The 18,514-nt window shown below is 37.8% G+C and overlaps 1 protein-coding gene across 3 annotated transcripts in view; it reads right to left on the bottom strand.

Moving 5' to 3' along the window:
* The window catches only part of NSF (N-ethylmaleimide sensitive factor, vesicle fusing ATPase), a 158,538-nt gene that overhangs the window by 63,474 nt on the left and 76,550 nt on the right, over positions 1–18,514 (bottom strand). For all 3 annotated transcript variants that reach the window (XM_082443134.1, XM_082443133.1, XM_082443135.1), the window contains one exon: positions 8,561–8,760. In XM_082443134.1, coding sequence (XP_082299260.1) covers positions 8,561–8,760 — 200 coding nt within the window. The remainder of the gene's footprint in view (positions 1–8,560; positions 8,761–18,514) is intronic.

The raw sequence follows: 18,514 nt of genomic DNA, 5'->3' as shown, positions 1-18,514 counted from the left end.
CAGCTTTTTCATTGTGTTGCCCAAAGTATTGCATCTTCTCTCAAGAAGGTATAAAAGAAGTCTAGACACCATCCACCATCTTTGTTGCCTGATTTTAGCTTTAACTGAACACAGTTGAGAATTCAGATTTTTGTTTGTTTGTTTTTGTTCCTTGGCCTTCCTTGGCAAAGAAAAGAAAATCAACAGAGGAAAATATTTCATAATTATTAGATGAATCCAAAGATGAACACAAAGAGTGAAATAGCAGCACCTGAGACACAAACGAAGATGGTGAAATGGATCATTATAAGTAAAATCTCAGACTCTGTGCCTTCAGATAATGGTATCCTACATAGATTTTCTCAAACTCAAGGATGACTGAATATTTCTTTTTTTTTAAAATAGATTTATTTATTTATTTTTGGATGCTTTGGGTCTTCACTGTCACGCGCAGGCTTTCTCTAGTTGTGGCGAGCGGGGGCTACTCTTCGTTGTGGTGCACAGGCTTCTCATTACAGTGGCTTCTCTTGTTGCGGAGCATGGGCTCTAGGCGCGCGGGCTTCAGTAGTTGTGGCTCGTGGGCTCTAGAGTGTAGGCTCAGTAGTTGTGGCACACAGGCTTCAGTAGCTGTGGCTCGTGGGTTCCAGAGTGTAGGCTCAGTAGTTGGGGTGCATGGGCTTAGTTGCTCCGTGGCATGTGGGATCTTCCCGGACCACGGCTCGAACCTGTGTCCCCTGCATTGGCAGGCGGATTCTTAACCACTGTGCCACCAGGGAAGCCCTGAATAATATATTTCTAAGGACAAAAAGAAAATACAGCATTTTCATCCAGTTACTTATTCAACAAAAAGTTTTCATTGTGCAATATTTTTTTGATCAGCTAGGCCATCTCATTTTTTTCTAAAGGGACACATGACAGTATTCTTTCATCTCTTCTTTCATCTGTGTATCAGAATTTTCTTGACATGGTTTCTAGTAGACATATATTGTAGGCAGGTATTAGAGAGATAACAAGAAGAAAGAGATGATGTAGACATTTAAAAATTGGATTGGGGAACTTTCTTGGTGGCACAGTGGTTAAGAATCTGCCTGACAACGCAGGGGACATGGGTTCGAGCCCTGGTCCAGGAAGATCCCACATGCTGCGGAGCAACTAAGCCCATGCGCCACAACTACTCGGCCTGCACTCTAGAGCCCGCAAGCCACAACCACTGAAGCCCACAAGCCTATAGCCCGGGCTTCGCAACAAGAGAAGCCAGTGCAATGAGAAGCCTGCGCATTGCAAGGAAAAGTAGCCCATGCTCGCCACAACTAGAGAAAGCCCGCGTGCAGCAACGAAGACCCAATGGAGCCATAAATAAATAAAGTTAAAATGATAGTTAAAAAAAATTAGATTGGCCATTCTAAAAGGTGTATACAAATCTAAAAATAAAAATATTTTGCAATTATGGAGTTCCTGGTGTCCTTCCCCTCTTCAACAAAATTATAAGCCAAAGATTTTAACAAAAACTCTTCAAGTATTGTCTTGACGATGCAAGTAGAAGAACAAGAAGTAATGATAAGCTATAATCTATTAGAGATGTATTTGAAATTTAGAATCAGTGTACAAGTTCACGCATAACAACTGATGAACAGTTAGTTACATACAGAGGCTCCTGCGCATTTTGGGTATATATCTATCTATCGATCAATCAGTAGATATCTTCAAACCCAGGAAAATATGGAATAAAAATTTGGTTTGCTATATTTAAGCTCTATTAAATATTTTAATAGTCTCTACTTCCCTTTATTTTTGTTTGCAAGTGATCTGTAATCAACTTAAAAACAATTTTTAAAAAGAAGTTCTTTCAACCCAGATAGTAAATGGTAATGACTATTTTTCTTGGTATTCTGAGAGGTAAAAAGATACCTGAAACAAAAAATATTGTAGTATTAGGAATGAATTGTAAAACCGAATTGGTTCTGGGACTGTCTGAAGAGTTGAGATCAGTTATTAGACTTGCAATAATATACCAGGACGCAATGGAGCTGAGACGGCTAGAGATCTGAATACGAACAAGAACATAATGGGATATAGGGAAGCAGGGGAGAAAACCACCTTGTGTAAAACTGAAATGATTAAGCACCCAACAAGTAGATTTGAAGCAGTAGAAGTGTTGTTATAAAGGCAATGTTTAAAATTTACTTTTACCATCAACAAAAATAAGAAAAAGTAGGAAATGACAGGATAAATTAGATTTAATAAAGCTTACTAGATTAAAAAAATAGATATTATGTTTCTGGGTGTTATGCATATTGATCCATGTAAATCTGTTATTTATTTTAATGTCTAAGATAATATTCCATTTCCTACTGAGAAGAATCAAGATATTTCTAGTTTTCCCCCCATTGCATATAGTGCGGCAATCAACATTCTGGTACATGTCATTTGGTGCACAAGTGCAAGAGTGTTTCTCTAGGGTAGCTGTCTTGAAGTAGAACTCATGGGTCATGAGGTTTGTGTATCTTCATTTTTGTAAGGTGTCAAATTAATCTGCACGATATTACTCACTATTTTTCTAATTTATACTATGACTAGTAATGTATATGAAGCCCTGTTTCTCCATAACCTCATCAACTTCTGGCATTATTAGCCTTTGTAAATTTTATCAGGTTGTTTATAAGGTGATTTCTCTTTTATTATGCATTTTCCTGAGCATTGTTTCATCTGCTTATCGTCAGTTGGGTTCCTCCTCTGAGAAACTGCCTATTCATATCCTTTGCCAGTTTTTTAAAAAAATTGTGGTGTTTGTCTTTTTCTTACTTATTATACAGGAGTTATTACAGAGAATTTATTATAGAAGATACCAATTTTTTGTGGATTATATGGGTTGCAAACATCTTCTCTAGTTTGAGACATTTGTATTCAGTGTAATTTGTCAGAGAGAATTTTCTTTATATTAATGTAGCCAAATAAACATTTTTTTCTTTTATGGATTTAATTTCTGTATCTTATTAAGAAATTCTTCCCTAGCCTCAATTCTTAATGTCTTTCCCTAGTTTTCTTCTAAAAATTTTCTCTTGTAAGTTTTAGTTTCGTTTTTTGCAAATCCATTTTGTAATTCTGCATGAAGTGAGATAGGGACTGCATTTTATCTTTTTCCAAACAGAGAGCCAATGATCTCAGTCCCATCATGGAACAGTATATCATTTCCCCTCTGATTTGTATTGCCACTTTTCACGTAACAAGTTATTCCTGTGTTCCTCTATTTCCATGGTCTGTTTTTGCATGACTATATAAAATTGTTTCAATTACTATAGCTTTCCAGTAAGTCTTGATATCTGAATAAGTAACTTTTCATTATTCTCCAAAATTTTCATGACTCTTCAAGCATCCAAAAAAAAAACGTCAAATTCCAAAAAAGTCCTGTTAGACTTGACTGGAAAAGCATTGAACTTACAGATTAATATGGGCAGAACTGTCATTTTTAAGATAATGTCAGGATTCCCATGTGAACATGTTCTATCTTAACATTTATTAGCTCTTGAAAAAAGATTTTCAAAAATGTTTATAATTTTCTCCTTTAACGGTCCTGTTAGATTTAATCCTAGTTACCTTATCATTCTGACTGCTTTTGTAAGTGAAATCTTTTTAAAAGTTACATTTTCAGTATCTTCACATTTCCTTTGAGTCTTGTTATTCCTTTCTTGCCTTCTAAAGTGTTTGAGTTTTCTTTATTCCTTCCCCCACTCCTCCCTCATGCCTTGGAAAAGCTTGAGAACTATAAACAATTTTCACATAAACATTTACTTAAGTTTTATGTTAATTAACATGTCTAACTTCTTCCCAAATAATACAAGGATCTTACATGGATTCAACCCACTTCCCACATGTTTTGTTCCGTATTTTAGTTCTATCCTTAAAAAGAGATATTGATCATCATTATTATTTGGTACAGTGAATGCTTCTTAAATTTAACCTCTTTTAAACGTTTTTATTGTGGAATATGACATACATAGAGGGCAAGTTCCACAAATGTGAATGTATGTCTGAAGGAACTGTCACAAAATGAACATCCATGTAACCATAACAAGACACAGAAGAGTGCCAGCATCCTGGCAGTGCCTCCTCACCACCCTTCCCCAACACCCCTCCCCCCCGTGCCCCAAAGGCAACCACAATCTGATTTTTAAGGTAATTATTCCTCACTTTCCTTTACAGTTTTACCAACTTAGAAGAAAGCATCATTAAACACTATACTTTAGTTGAGCTGTATATAAATGGAATCATACAGTATATATGATCCTTTCTTGTGTTTTCTTTTGCTCAACATTTATTTGTTAGATTCACAACTGTGTACAGTTTGTCTATTTTTATTACAATACAGTACTTTATTGTATATTTACATGACAATGTAAATTCTAAGTTGACAGCTATTCTCTTAAAAAATGACATTCAACTGATTTCGTCATTTCTGTTGAGAAGGCAGCTGCCAGCTAATTGTTGTTTATTGGAAGGTAATCCTTTTTTTCCTCTAGCTGCTTTTAAGATTTCTCTCTCTCTCTCTCTCCTTTTTTTATTTTCAGCCATTTAACAATGATTATAAGTGTAGAATTCTTCAGTATTTCTTTTGCTTGAGGTTTATATCACTGCTGGAATCCATGGACTGATGTTCTTCACCCATTTTAGAAAGTTCTAAACCCTTTTCTCTTCAAATACAGCTTTTGCCCCATCCTCTTTCTCCTGACTTTCTGGAAATTTAAATTGTGCACTAGACTTTCTTGTGGTATTTCTCTCTCTTCATTCCTTTCATCCTTTGTCTGTAGTATATTTTTGTCTAACATCTTTCAGTTCACTAATTCTCTCTTCAGATGTGTCTAATCTGTTGTTTAAACTTGAGTTAATTTACTGAATTTCTCATTCCCAGAATTTCCATTTGATTTTTTTTAACAGTTTCCAGTGCTCTGCCAAAATTTTCAATCTTGTTTCTCTTTGAATGTAATAAGTATACTTATTTTAAAAGTCTGTATCTGAGAATTCCAGTATCTTGAGGCCCAGTTTCTATCATCTTTTGCTTGCCTTTCTTCATGTTGTTTATGTCTTTGTGTATCTGATTGCTTTTGATTATAAGCCAGGCGTTGCATTTACAAACTATGAAATAGTTTATGGCCTTGCATGATACTACCTTCCACCAGGAAGGATCTACAATTCTGCCAAATGTCTGGGGGCACTAGTGGTTTAGGAACCCTCAGCCTAATTTTAGAGAATGACACGACTCAAAGCTGATCTGTAGCCTCTGTAACAGCATGTCTGCTTCTGGTTAACACTTGCTCCTATGGTGTAGCCCTTCAGAGTCCCAGCTCAAAATGAGGCATGTTCATCAGATGTCCCCCCTTTGTGGGCCATAGGCTCTAATCTCTGTCCCCCTTATACCCACTAGCCAGTCAAGAGGGCTGCATAGCTGTTTAGCAGCTCCCTCCAGAAATGGCTAATTTCTCCAGAGGAACAGTGACCCCCCATACACTGGGGCCTTTTTTTCTGGGCCTCCATTCTCCCCCTAGATCTTGTAAGCTCTCTGATACCTCCAAACACATTAAAAAAAAAAAAATTAAACATTTTATTGAGCTTTTCCGGTAGTCTTCAGTGGCAGGCATGATTCAAATTCCCTAATCTGCCACTACCAGAAGTAGAAGCTCCAGATTTTATCTACATTTTTACCAATTTCATTGCTCACCATTGTTTCTTGCATCCACTGTTTCCTTCTGGGTTCAATTTTCTTCAGTCTCAAATATATCCTGCTTCACATTCTTCCAACAAGCTTCTGTGACTAGTTAACTCTATTAGACTTTGCCTGAAAAAATACCTTCATTTCATCTTATTCCTGAATGAGAATTAAGCTGGGTATAAAATTTTAAGTTGACAGTTATTTTTACTTAGCTCTGTGAAGATATTCTTCCACTGTTTTCTGGTCTCTCTTGCTGTTGTTAAAAAGTTTACTGTCAACATAATGGATATCCCTTTGGATGTCATCATCATTTCTTTTTTGTTGATACTAAGACATTTCTCTTTTTTCCTTTGGTATTCTCCAGTTTCACTACAATGCATCTAGATATAAATTTCTACTTATCCCATTTGGGCTCATGGTGCTACATGAATCTAAGTATTTATGTTTATCAATTCTAAAACATTCTCAGCCATTCTATCTTTGAATATTGCCTCTACGCTATTCTTTTTATTTGGACTTCTCATTTTAACTCTGTTATCTCAATTTCTCTTTCATATTTTCCATCTCTGTATCTCTCTGTGCTACATTCTGGGTGATTTCTTTAGATCTATTCTACTGTTTATCATATCTCTCCTCAGCTGAAACTACTGTTTATGTTTAACCTAGTTGCTGAGTTTAAAATTTTGATGGGGGCTTCCCTGGTGGCGCAGTGGTTGAGAATCTGCCTGCCAAGGCAGGGGACACGGGTTCGAGCCCTGGTCTGGGAAGATCCCACATGCCACGGAGCGGCTAGGCCCGTGAGCCACAATTACTGAGCCTGCACATCTGGAGCCTGTGCTCCGCAACAAGAGAGGCCGCGATAATGAGAGGCCCGCGCACCGCGATGAAGAGTGGCCCCCGCTCGCCACAACTAGAGAAAGCCCTCGCACAGAAACGAAGACCCAACACAGCCATAGATAAATAAATAAACACACAAACAAACAAAAAAGTAAAAAAACACATGTTGCTAGGCTCTACCTACCCCCAGAGTTGCTGATTCAGTAGGAATCAATAATTTAAAAAAAAAAAAAAATTTTGATGATGACATTTTCCATTTACTGGAGCTATTTTAGCTTCCCCTGTGAGAATCTCTTGTGGCCTGGCTTTGTTGGAGTATCCCTTGGGGTGTGCTTATATCTAACAACCCTATGTGGTAACATTGGCCCAGGATTCATTTTAAAATTAATTTCTCAATTTGGGGGCCCCAGACTACATAGTGGGGTGTTTATGTGTGTGTGTTTTTTTTTCAAATCCTAAGCATGAGTTAAAGATCCATGGTTTAGAATTCCCATGGCAGATTCCTCATCTCCCACTATAGAACCCAAGCAAATAGTTAAAAGGTTTTGTTATTTCTCTGTGCTGGTAGGGAAATATTTTCTAGTCATGCTTTTCATTGATGATAGAGCTGCTTTGAAGGTTCCAGTTCCTAGGCCACACCTTAAGTAAGTTCAAGGACTCATTTTATGCCCCCTAGTGGATGCTAAAACCCAAATGCACACATTACCAGAACCAAAAGCTGCAGCTCATCTTTACTACTCTAGATTTCAGTTTTCTTTTGATTTCTGAAGACTTCCTTTTCTTTCCTGAGAGCTCAATTGTGCATTTGAAATTATTTTAGTTATATTTTACCCAGCATTTGAAGATTTTTGTAGAAGGAAGGTTTTCAGGTTACCTAGTCTACTGTATTGCCAGAACCAGAAATCCCATGACACTGTTTTTAAACTTTCCTTTAATGAAACAAATATGTTAATACTAGTATATTAGTCAAAGTTTTCCAGAGAAACAGAATCAATAGATCTATAGATCTAGTCTATCTATTCTACTGGTACCTGAAAAAAAAAAAAGAATATATATATATATATATATATATATATATATATATATATATATATAAAATCTATCTATCCATCTATCTATCTAGAGATTAAATGTAAGGAGTTGGCTAACATAATTATGGAGGCTGACAAGTCCCAAGCTCTGCAGCTGGCAAACTGGAGACACGAGAGAGCTGATGGTGTAGTTCCAGTCCAAAGGCCTGCAAGCTTGAGAGCCAGGAAGAGGTGTTTCAGTTTGAGTCTGAAGGCAGCAAAAAACTGATATCCCAGCTCAGGCAGTAGGAAATTCCCTCTTACTCAAGGGAGGGTAAGCCTTTTTGTTCTATTCAGGCCTTCAACTGATTGGATGGCATATTAGGGAGGACAACTGCTTTACTCAGTCCACAGATTAAAATGGTAAACACAACCCACCCAGAATAATGTTTAACCGATGTCTGGGCACCCTGAGGCCCAGGCAAATTAGCACAAAATTAACCATCACAATTAGTAAACTCTGGCTTGATTTTTAGTTAATTTTATTTTTTTCTAAGACCCCAGTCAAGTTTTCCTTTGAGACCTAACAACTTATACCTGTCACTACAGCTGAGTTAAGTCAGTGGTAAGTAAACTAGCTTTCTGCACATGAACCTTACACATACTTAATTCTACAAGTCCCTTTATGGATTTAATTTCTCTCTTTTAGGATAAATGAGTTCAAGTCTCTGGAAGTAATGTGGAATAAAAGTGTCACTTAAAAACATATTCATGATCTGTTTTTGTAAAACCTTTGGCTCATATAATCATCTATCTTTGTATTATGAACATGTGGATACTGACATCTGCTCACAAGATGTAAATCTCCCACAATCCCAGTTCAGTGACATAACTCGGTTCTAAGTAAATTTTATCTGCAATTTCTTCAAACTATAAATCACAGCAACAAGTCTTCCACCATAACTCTGGGTTTCAATCATCATATAAGTGATAACAAACTTTTACTAAATTGTACTTATGTTAACATTACCCTCCTTTGCTCCTCTTCAGCATCAGCAAAGAGTTTACGAATGTTAGCCTCTGATTCTCCCACATACTTGTTGAGGATTTCCGGCCCATTGACCACTTTAGGCTCTCTTGCATTCAACATCTTGCCAATCTGTCGAGCCAAGAGAGTCTTACCACAACCTGGAGGCCCATATAACAGGATGCCTTTAACATGTTTGCAACCTAAAAAGGAAAAGAAAACAGTCTTACATCAACTAACTAAAATCCAAGTAAGACATCAAAGTTTTCTTTCTTCTTCACATGCATGTTAGGAAAAATACAGCAATAGCATTAACATATATTAATATCTAGGTGCCATGAACAGAACAAGAATGAACTGAAGATCTTTTTAAAACAGAAAATCCACAAACAATTCCTACACCAGTACCAATAGTTGAGGGGGAAAGCTGCCAATTAAAGGTCTTTGGAAAAGTATATTTGAACTATCATTGAGAACAAATACTTTCAACTCTGAAAATGTCTCTTTGACCTAAATACCTAATTAGGAAATATTACTTCTTTTTCATTATCCTTTACTTTAAAGCCAGGGGGAAAAAGATCTGTTTTTAGGCAAGTTTAACCCAACACAGATCTATTATGATACGACAGGCTATGGAAACTATATCGTAGTCAAAGAAATTACAGGTCTACCTGTCAATACAAGCACTTGAAGAAAGGGCAGACATGTCTGAGTTGGGTGGGTATAGAGCAATCCACAGGGTCCAGATGGATGTTACAGACTTTGTGGATGAAGTTGAATGCCCTATTTCACGTGACTATGCCAAGTGAGAGACGTGTTTTCTCAGAGCCACCAGGATGAAAATGAAACTGAAGCTTCACAAGAATAGTGTTCAATTCTTTTCTAGGCAACCATTGCTAAATGCCTTAAAGGTATCATTAACAATAGCGAAATAGCAAGACTAATGATTTAGACTCCCTGGGATTTCTTTAGCCCACTCTACACAAGCATTTACTCCATTTCTTAAGATTAAGATGAAATTTGGTTTCTGTTTACTCACTCTAGGAATTCTCACCTATTTAAGTTTCACACTTAAGATGCATGACTCTACTTATGCGTTTTTTCTTTATACTACACCAAAAAAGCACTCTGTGAAATAATGAATTCTTAGATTTCAAGCGTTACACTCAAAACTACAGGTGAACAAGAAAATTTCTGGAAATGGGATACAGTGTATTTTTATGGAAAATGTCCTCATTTGGAACGAAAGCCTTAAAAAATTATATCTTTAAGAAAAATTACGACAATACATCGAATGACTCAATAAAGGAAAACACAAGATTCAACCAACTTTACTAGAAATTTTAGATTCTGAGGAGGAAGATACTTTGGGTTGCCAGTACGGCCATTGCTTCTATCTTCGTTTCAAAAAAAGACTCCTTTTTAAATCCTTGAAAGTGATGAGATCTGTGCTTCTGGTTAGACTTGTAGAGACAAGGGGAACTTAGTGGAAACACTTAAAGGCTTAGATTCTTAACCCTTCTCATCACAGAGTAAATTCCTGTCCTAAGAACTGTGGCCCAGGGACTTCCTTGGTGGCTCAGTGGTTAAGAATCCGCCTGCCAATGCAGGGGACACGCATTCGATCCCTGGGCCAGGAAGATCCCACATGCTGTGGAGCAACTACACCCATGTGCCACAACTACTGAGCTTGAGCTCTAGAGCCCGCGAGCCACAACTACTGAGCCTGTGTGCCACAGCTATTGAAGTCCGCGTGCCTAGAGCCCGTGCTCCGCAACAAGAGAAGCCACCGCAATGAGAAGCCCGTGCACCACAATGAAGAGTAGCCCCTGCTCACCGCAACTAGAGAAAGCCCGCACGCAGCAACAAAGACCCAATGCAGCCAAAAATAAATAAATTTAAAAAATAAAAAAAAAAAAGAACTGTGGCCCATAAAATGTCTTTGCCCTTGTCCCACCCTTGGGGCATGAGGGGTAAGGAGATAAGGGGATAAGCCTTGAGCTTCTCCTAGAGGCCAACACCACCAGGCACTGTCAGCATCCAAGCCACTGGGACACATCTGACGAGGACTTTGCAACCTGGCTCCTAACCTTCCTCTCCAAACCAACTGCTACTATCATGATTTGAGACTATTTGTATAAACCATTGCAGAGGCAGGTGGTGGTGGAGGGAGTGACACAGGCACAAGGAGGGGAGAGCCAGAAAGGATAAAATGAAGACTTGCTAAGTACCTACAAAGTACCAGCCCTTAGGCCCATCTCTCCAGTCTCAACCTTCTCCAAGTTTATCAACTTCCTTCTAACCACACTTCCTTCCATATTAAGCCATGCTTTCTTTCAAGGACTCTCACCTCCTCAGCATTCTTATACTTCTGTTATACCTACCCTATGAGCCCTGAACACAATATGGCTTTATTGCACCTAAACATTGGCCACAGAGCATGACCAGAGAAAATTACACCACTGTGCTGACTGATATCCTAACAGTCTCATGCTATCTGATTTCAGTTCTACTCTCACTGCTTTCTCAATATTGCATGCCACCCCTTACCTGTTTCTGTTCATCTCCTATTTTCCTTAGTTATTATCCAGACTTCACTGTTCTCTTCTCAAGCACTACCCATGCCATTAATTCTTAGAGTTGATCTAGTTTCCTACTTTTCATATTAAAAAAAAAAAAAAAAAGACTATCAGGTATGGACTCCCTTCAGCTCCCTGCTTCTTTTTTTCTTTTTCTGGCCACCTTCTTTTTTTTAAACACTGCAAATTTATTATTTCACAGTTCTTTAAGTCAGAAGTTTGGGTGGGTTTGGGTAGCTCTGCTCCATTTTTCATAAGACTGAAATCAAGGTGTGGGCCAATGGGGCTCTGGGAAGAATCCACTTCCAAGTTTATGTGGGTTGTTGATAGAATCTATTTCCTTGTGACTGTGACTGTAAGACTGAGATCCCTGTTTCTTTGCTGGCTGTCAGCTAGGGGTCAGGTTGATCTTTTCTCCTAGAGGCTGCCTACTTTCCTTTTGACGCTTTCCATGTGGTCCCCCTCCAGCAAGTGACTGAGTTTCTTTTATGCTTCAGTTCTCTTCAGCTTCTCTTTCTAACACATCTCTCTGTCTCTTCTGCCTTAAACTACCTTATGTGATTATGTTGGGCCCACCCAGATATTTCAGGTTAATCTCCCTATCTTCTGATGAGGTTATTAGTAACCTTAATTACATCTCCAAACCCCCTTCACATCCCTGCTTCTTTATCTACAAATTTATCTGCAGACATCTCTTTTCTCAACCTCAGCATCAGTTCTCAAAGAAGGAGCTTCCTTCCTCTTCTCCAAAGTTTAAATTGCAATTATTTGTTTATATACTTTCTTTTCTATTAGACTGTAAACTATTCAAGGGGAGGTACTGTCTCATCAATCCTGAATTGCAGACACCCAGCCTAATGCCTAGCACATAATATGTACTCAATAAATGGCTGAGTAAGTAAATGATTCTTTTCCTACAAAACTCAGAGAAAATGGGGGGATAGAAAATGGTTTTTAAAAATTATTTGAAGCTCTTAAATTATGAACAGTATGTACTTTCATGGCTGAACTAATTTAAATACCTAAAAAACACCTTTGCAATGACTGGGACTTACAAATTTAGCAAGACAAACTACATAATACATAAATAGTAGATTTTTAACTCTAACTGTTTTTGTACGTGGGAAATGCTCAATTTAATGTGTTTTGAATTAAATTGACTCAGATGTCATAAAATAAATAACCCACAAAATATTACCATGAAGTTTGAGAGAAAGACAAAATGCACATCCGTGGAACTTATATATAATACAGATCTGTGAAATTACAGAATCTATTCAATATAACATCAATAAGAATGTCATAGAAACTCTAGTCTGCATGAGAACCATAATTCTTTTAGGATGTCAAGAAAGCACATCAAAAATATAAAATGACATGTGAAGATTTTCAAAATCCACTTCCACAAAGGAAGCAGTTACTTAAATAAGCAGTGGAAATGGGACTTTGTTATTACTATTATTATCATAGCCTTTCTGACTTATTAAATAAGCACTGGTCTCTAATTTAAATGAGCCATAAAAACTCTTCATAAGTAATTCCATTCTACAAAAGTGTATTAAGCTCCTGTTTGGACTAGGCATGAAACTAGGTGTTTGGGATACAAACATGAAAAAGGCAGTCCCTACCTACAGGGCATTTCTGATTTAGTAGGAAAGACAAATAAAAATAGGTTATCTACAATATAATATGACATTATCAGAGATGTGCATGAAATGTTTTTTGGAACCTAGCCAAGAGAGACTGATTCTGCTAGAGTGATGGCCGAAAATTAGGGATGGACACAGGGGAAGAGGTAACATACAGTCTGGGTCTTGAAGGCCAGTTTGAGGTTCATGGTTGGGCAAGCGAAGGGAAAAGGCACCCTAAAGAGAGAGATTAGCATGAGATTAGGCATGGCAGTATGGACCTAGAAGCTGTCCTCTCAAAACAGTCAGTTATCACCTTCTGTGGCTGGGAGCCTTGGAGGTGAGTGCCTGAGTAAGGGGATGACAGGTTCCCAACTAAGGAAGGCCTTGACACCATGCCCGGGAGTTTTTAATTTGTTTTGTAAAAACCCAGGGGTTTTTAATCAGGGAGGATACATAACGGAGATGTGTATTTAAAAACTAACTGGCAGTGGAGTAGACAAAGGACTAGAGAACAAAGATCAGAGGGTGGGAGTCTAGTTGGAGGAATGTTCTTAACCTTTTTCTGGGGACACTGCCTCACTGGCTGGCTCTGGATTTTTGCCAATTAAGCTTTCCTATCCCTCCAAGTCCTTCGGAAGCACATGAACAACTGGGTCCAGAGGCCTCAGAAGGCTGCCTCCCTACTGATACCCCAGCTTTCCCCTGAGCTTCTCCAGGACATTAAGGCCTAGCTCTGATGCTGGGGAGCCTCTGATCTCTGGCTGCTGGACTGTCTGACTGCGAGCTGTACTGTTCCTTTTTTTTTTTCCTTTATGTCTTACATGCCCCCTCACTACTCAGAGATCAGTTCCCTGGGTTAGGGAACTACATAGCAAAGGGCAGGCATAGAAGAATGAGAAATCAGTGGAACTGACTTGTTTAAAATGTCATATTCTCTCATTCTATCTCTCACTTTCTTTCCCATGGAATAGTCTAATGGACCTGCCCAGAAAAATGCCCATGTACAAAAATTTGCATGCAATTTTGAGAAGATTTTTAGATCCTCTGAGGTCCAATCATGGAATTCAAATTAAAATCCCTGAATGTACTACTGAAATAATCCAGACAAGAGACCAGGAATGGAAAGAGGTAATAATCTTAAGAAATAGTAGTAGGAAAAGAATGGAAGAGAGGGGAGATATTCATCAGAGCTTAGAGACCAAATGAAAATAAGAAAAAGGGGAAGAGTCAAGGATGACCTTAAGGCATCTAGCCTTGGGGCACATGGGAAAAATGATAGTAATCTCAGAAAACAACCAAGAAGTTAGCAAGAGGAAATCATAACTTTGTTTTTGGCTATAAGGCATTTGAGATTCAGGCAGTAATGTCCATTAAAAGAGACTTGTTGAAAGCTCAGAGAAGATATCAAAACTATTGGTTCAATATTTTTGAATGCCCGCTCTGGGCACATGAAAAGCCTCAAAAAGCTTTAAGCAGAGGAATGTGACAATAGGGACAAATGCTCCAGAGACAAAGGATGAGGCCTGGAAAGAGAACATTAGATTTAAAAATCAGAAAGTTCATGCTGATCTGGGTCACATCATTCTGGGTTGCGGTAGGAGAAGGAAGCTAAGTAGCATAAGCAAGAGCAGACAGAGATCACACTTGCAGGAACTCTGGCAACGAAGAGTAGGGATTTAAGGAGACAGTTGCAAGGAAACCTCTTCTTCTGAGACTAGTTAAGTAAAGAGAAGAGGAAGTAAGCTGAGGTTACGCATGTTGGGTTCTGTTTACTATGTGAAGTAGGGGGCTTAGGTCATCTACAAAATGCAGGATGAGGAGATGATATTGGGAAACATGGTAAAGGTTTGGAAAGAACGTGGGGAATTGGGAAAACGTGTGGGGCAATGTGCTTGAGCAGACAGATGCCATTGCATAAGTGAGCTCAGCATACGAAATTCATGTTACTGAGGGACTCTCCTCTTTGTTGTAATTATATAAGCAACTTATAGTGTTAGGTAAGGTAGGTTCTTACTCAATTACATAAATATAAATTTTATCAAAGCTGGCATAAGGATCTTGACTTTTTTGGTTTTAACCATCTCTTTTTTTTCAAAACTGAATCTTAAAGTTTAGCAACACAAGGTAAAGTATTAATTTAATTTGAAGTCTATTATCTAATTTTAGCTAGAGTCTATTACCTAATTTTTGCTCAAGTCTATTATCTAATTTTCCATCCAAAAAAATCCAAAACTATCACATGGCCTGTTTTCAACCTTCTCCATCCATTCTCCACCAAGTTTGAGGCTTTAGTCTTCATTTCTAAGTCATTCACATCTTTTCTCCTTCCTCCATAACTTATATAAGTAATAACTAATGTGGGCTAATAGTATAATCAAATATAGTGCCAAAGCATTTCTTCTCTTCATTTCCTGAGTTCAGTTATTTAACTGCTTATTTTACTAACTGCTCCTGTTAATCATCTTCCTAAAAATACCTAATATTTATCTGGATGAGGCAAAACATAACAACTCTTGGTTACAGTAACATAAAGGAAGGTGGCAGTGAAAAGCATAATTCAAAATGGCCAAAAATGGCTTTATATATTTGGTTTTGGAATTTTAAGTTGCTAATTATATTTGAATATAGGAGTAAATGAAGTTCTGGGATATCATGTTCTTTGATTCATTCAACAAATGCTACATTTGGAGGTAGGAAGATGAAGCAGTTCTCTTCTGATTATTTCTATTTTCTCAGTGAAACAAAGATTCCAGATCATCAGCTGCTGGTGAGGATGGAAGGACGGAAGAGGTGGTGTTGGATGTTTGAGAAGAATGGAGAGGAACTAGTCATCTCAGAGAGCAGGTGAGGGAACTGACGAGACTAAGGAAATACATCCCTCTCGGCCTTTTGGCTAAGATCAAGTGTAGACTAAGGAAATACAGAAGGAATGCAAGGAAATACTGATTCCAAGAAATACTGAGGGCTCGCTTGAGATTTGGTTCTTAAATTTAAAGTGAGATCAAACACCATGGTTTTGTGTTTTTCTTAAGCCATATTTAAGGCTGGGTGCTGATACAGAGTAAGCAGGTAGCTGAGAAACACCTGACATATACAAGATGAGGAGCAAGGCTGTTAAGGGTGTACGTGAGGAGGGTGAAGGTGATAGACCATGGAATCTAAGCTGGGTAAAGATGACAAAAAGGCTGGGAAGTGACAGAGTAAATTAACTGGAAGGTCCCCATGTCAAACCTTCTGGAGTTGGGGTAAGGGCTATGCTAGAAGAAAGCAAGGAAAAAATGGGAGGTGGCTAGAGAGCAAGATGCTTAAAACTGAGATCCCCGAAGTAGTGGTTATTAGTGATGGTGCAGTCTTGGGTATGACCAAAGAGTGGGCGGCTGAGATGGAGTGAAAGAAAAGTTAAATGGAGATGAGGACTCCAAAGAACTGTGAAGACAGACTGCTGAGCAAATCACCAACAAGGATACTGAAGTCACAAATGACACACAGACAAATAAAGCAAACAAGGAAGATTACAGTTAGAGCAACAAGCAAGCCAGACAACTTCTCTGTTTGGCTCCCCTGTTCATTCTTCTCTAGCAGGGCTACTCTTGTTCTCTTCCATTTTGTTCTCCACATGTTAGGGACAATGAAAAGTATTAATATCTATTAATATATCATTATGTAATAGCTATTAATAACAGTACAAATAATGTAAAACACCAAAGAAATAAACATAGCAAATGGTAATGCCATTGTTTACTAAGGATTTAAGTGAACATGACACTGGAACCTCACTATAAGACTATATTCTGTAAATAATTTAGTATAAGGCTTGTTTGTATCTCATTCTAGAGCCCCTGTCATAAAGTATTTTTAATGATTTCCTAAAATATGAACCGCAAAGCTGCATTTCAATTATATTTCACAACAGATATTTGTCAAATGGATGAAAGTATGACTTGTGGTCAGGTGCCAGATAGGTGAGGACTGATTGGATTAAGTGCATTAGGAAATAAATCAAGTGAAAAAACCTCTAGAGAACATTAAAAATTACTAACTAAGAGTCCCATTTTTCTGACCAGTGATACTCAGACTTAGATTTCCAAAACTAGCTAAACAACTTCTTTTTTAAAAAATACCTGGAGATTAGTGTTGTCATTGGGTTGCTTAGTTTTTATTTTGCAAGGTGAAGATTTCTTAAACAAACAAACAAAAATATCAAATCTGGCATCTTCTATCAGCACCACTTCATATAATAAAATATATTGTAATATCAAAAGGTAGGATGGACATAATCTCAGAATAAACGACAGTTTTTTGTATTAAATAAATTCAAAAGTGGGGGCTCTGGAGTCAGCTTGCCTGGATTTAAGTCCTGGTTCTTCCACTTACTAACTGGAAATAATAGCAACTACCTCAGAAGATTATTATGAAGGTTAAGTATAATGCACATAAGGCACTTAGAATACTTCCTGGCAGTATTATAGGAAGATCTCATAAATATTGGCTTAATAAATATTAGCTTATTTTTTATCACCTTGCTATAGAGGAGTGATGAAATGGAACCAGACTCCTAACTGCTAATGTGAGAATTAGATCATTGTTAGGTGACTATAAAGCTTGAAAATAAGTGACAATCTTGCTTGTGAAATTCCTTCTGAGACTACCGTGACCATCTGGCCCCTTAGACACTTTATCTAAAACACGAGTGTCACTTGGACATTGCAAACTATAGTGCCCATTCCATTGATGAATCTCAAACTCCAAATTAACACTGTAGTAAATGAGTTGTAACACAGTAGTTTCACAAAGATTTTACTAGTGTTCAGTAGGGCAGGATTCTCTGTAGCTTTAGTCTCTCTCTTCCAGGTGGATTACTATCAGAGTCAATCCTGCCTGCTTCTCTTATGCCTTAGGCAGAATTCAATTCACACCTATTTCTCAAGCCTTCCAACCTCATTTAGGGTCAAGATGTAGCTCCATCCATAAAAACCAAGCTACCACAACTATCAGTTCCAGGTATACACATCCTTCTATCATCTTTCTCCCCAGCCTGTTCTATTATAATAAATATGTTTCTTTTCCAAAGTTCCCCTTATCTTCCCAATTGCACACACTCTCATAGCCCTTAACTACCAGATATTAGAAAGCTGCCCCTCCTCTTTCTTACGGGGGCACACACCTCACTCTGCTAGCACCCACCTGGGATGATGTGGTTCTATTGAGAGGAACTGGGGTTATTTCTGGGTTCTTCACCCAAAAGGGCATTTGCAGTGCTAGATTACCACTGCCCATCCTTTGCCTCTTAGTTTGAGGTAGATTAGTATGATATGCACTTCTCACCTTAATTCTAACTACCACTCTCTTCCAGTTGAATTAGCAATTCTCCAACAATGTAAAAATTTGCAACACCGTCTGAGCCCCAGGTATTGATATTCAGTTATTATAATCATACAAATTTTGGTGGAGAGAACTTTAGGAGGCTTTAAGTGTGTGCTATGAATAGCTTGAAATGATTTTTGACCTAAAAGTCTGAATATAATAAGACCTTATCCATTATAATAAGGCTTATGTAGCCCCTCTGATGAAAATAATACATGAAAATATGTATGAGACCTAATATACTAATTGTAATCTCTTTTCTTAAAATAGCTCAGTGAAAAATACACAGCCTATTTCTGCAGTAAAATGAATAAATAGTAATGTTTACTGTTTATAATCTTTCAAATATTATCCATAAAAGTGACAAATTTGTATTTGCTAAT

The sequence above is a fragment of the Balaenoptera physalus genome (genome assembly GCF_965194825.1).
Source record: "Balaenoptera physalus genome assembly, chromosome: 20".
Lineage (NCBI taxonomy): Eukaryota > Metazoa > Chordata > Mammalia > Artiodactyla > Balaenopteridae > Balaenoptera > Balaenoptera physalus.
The sequence above is the reverse complement of the archived record's forward strand: the minus strand, read 5'-3'. Positions and strand labels throughout refer to the sequence as shown.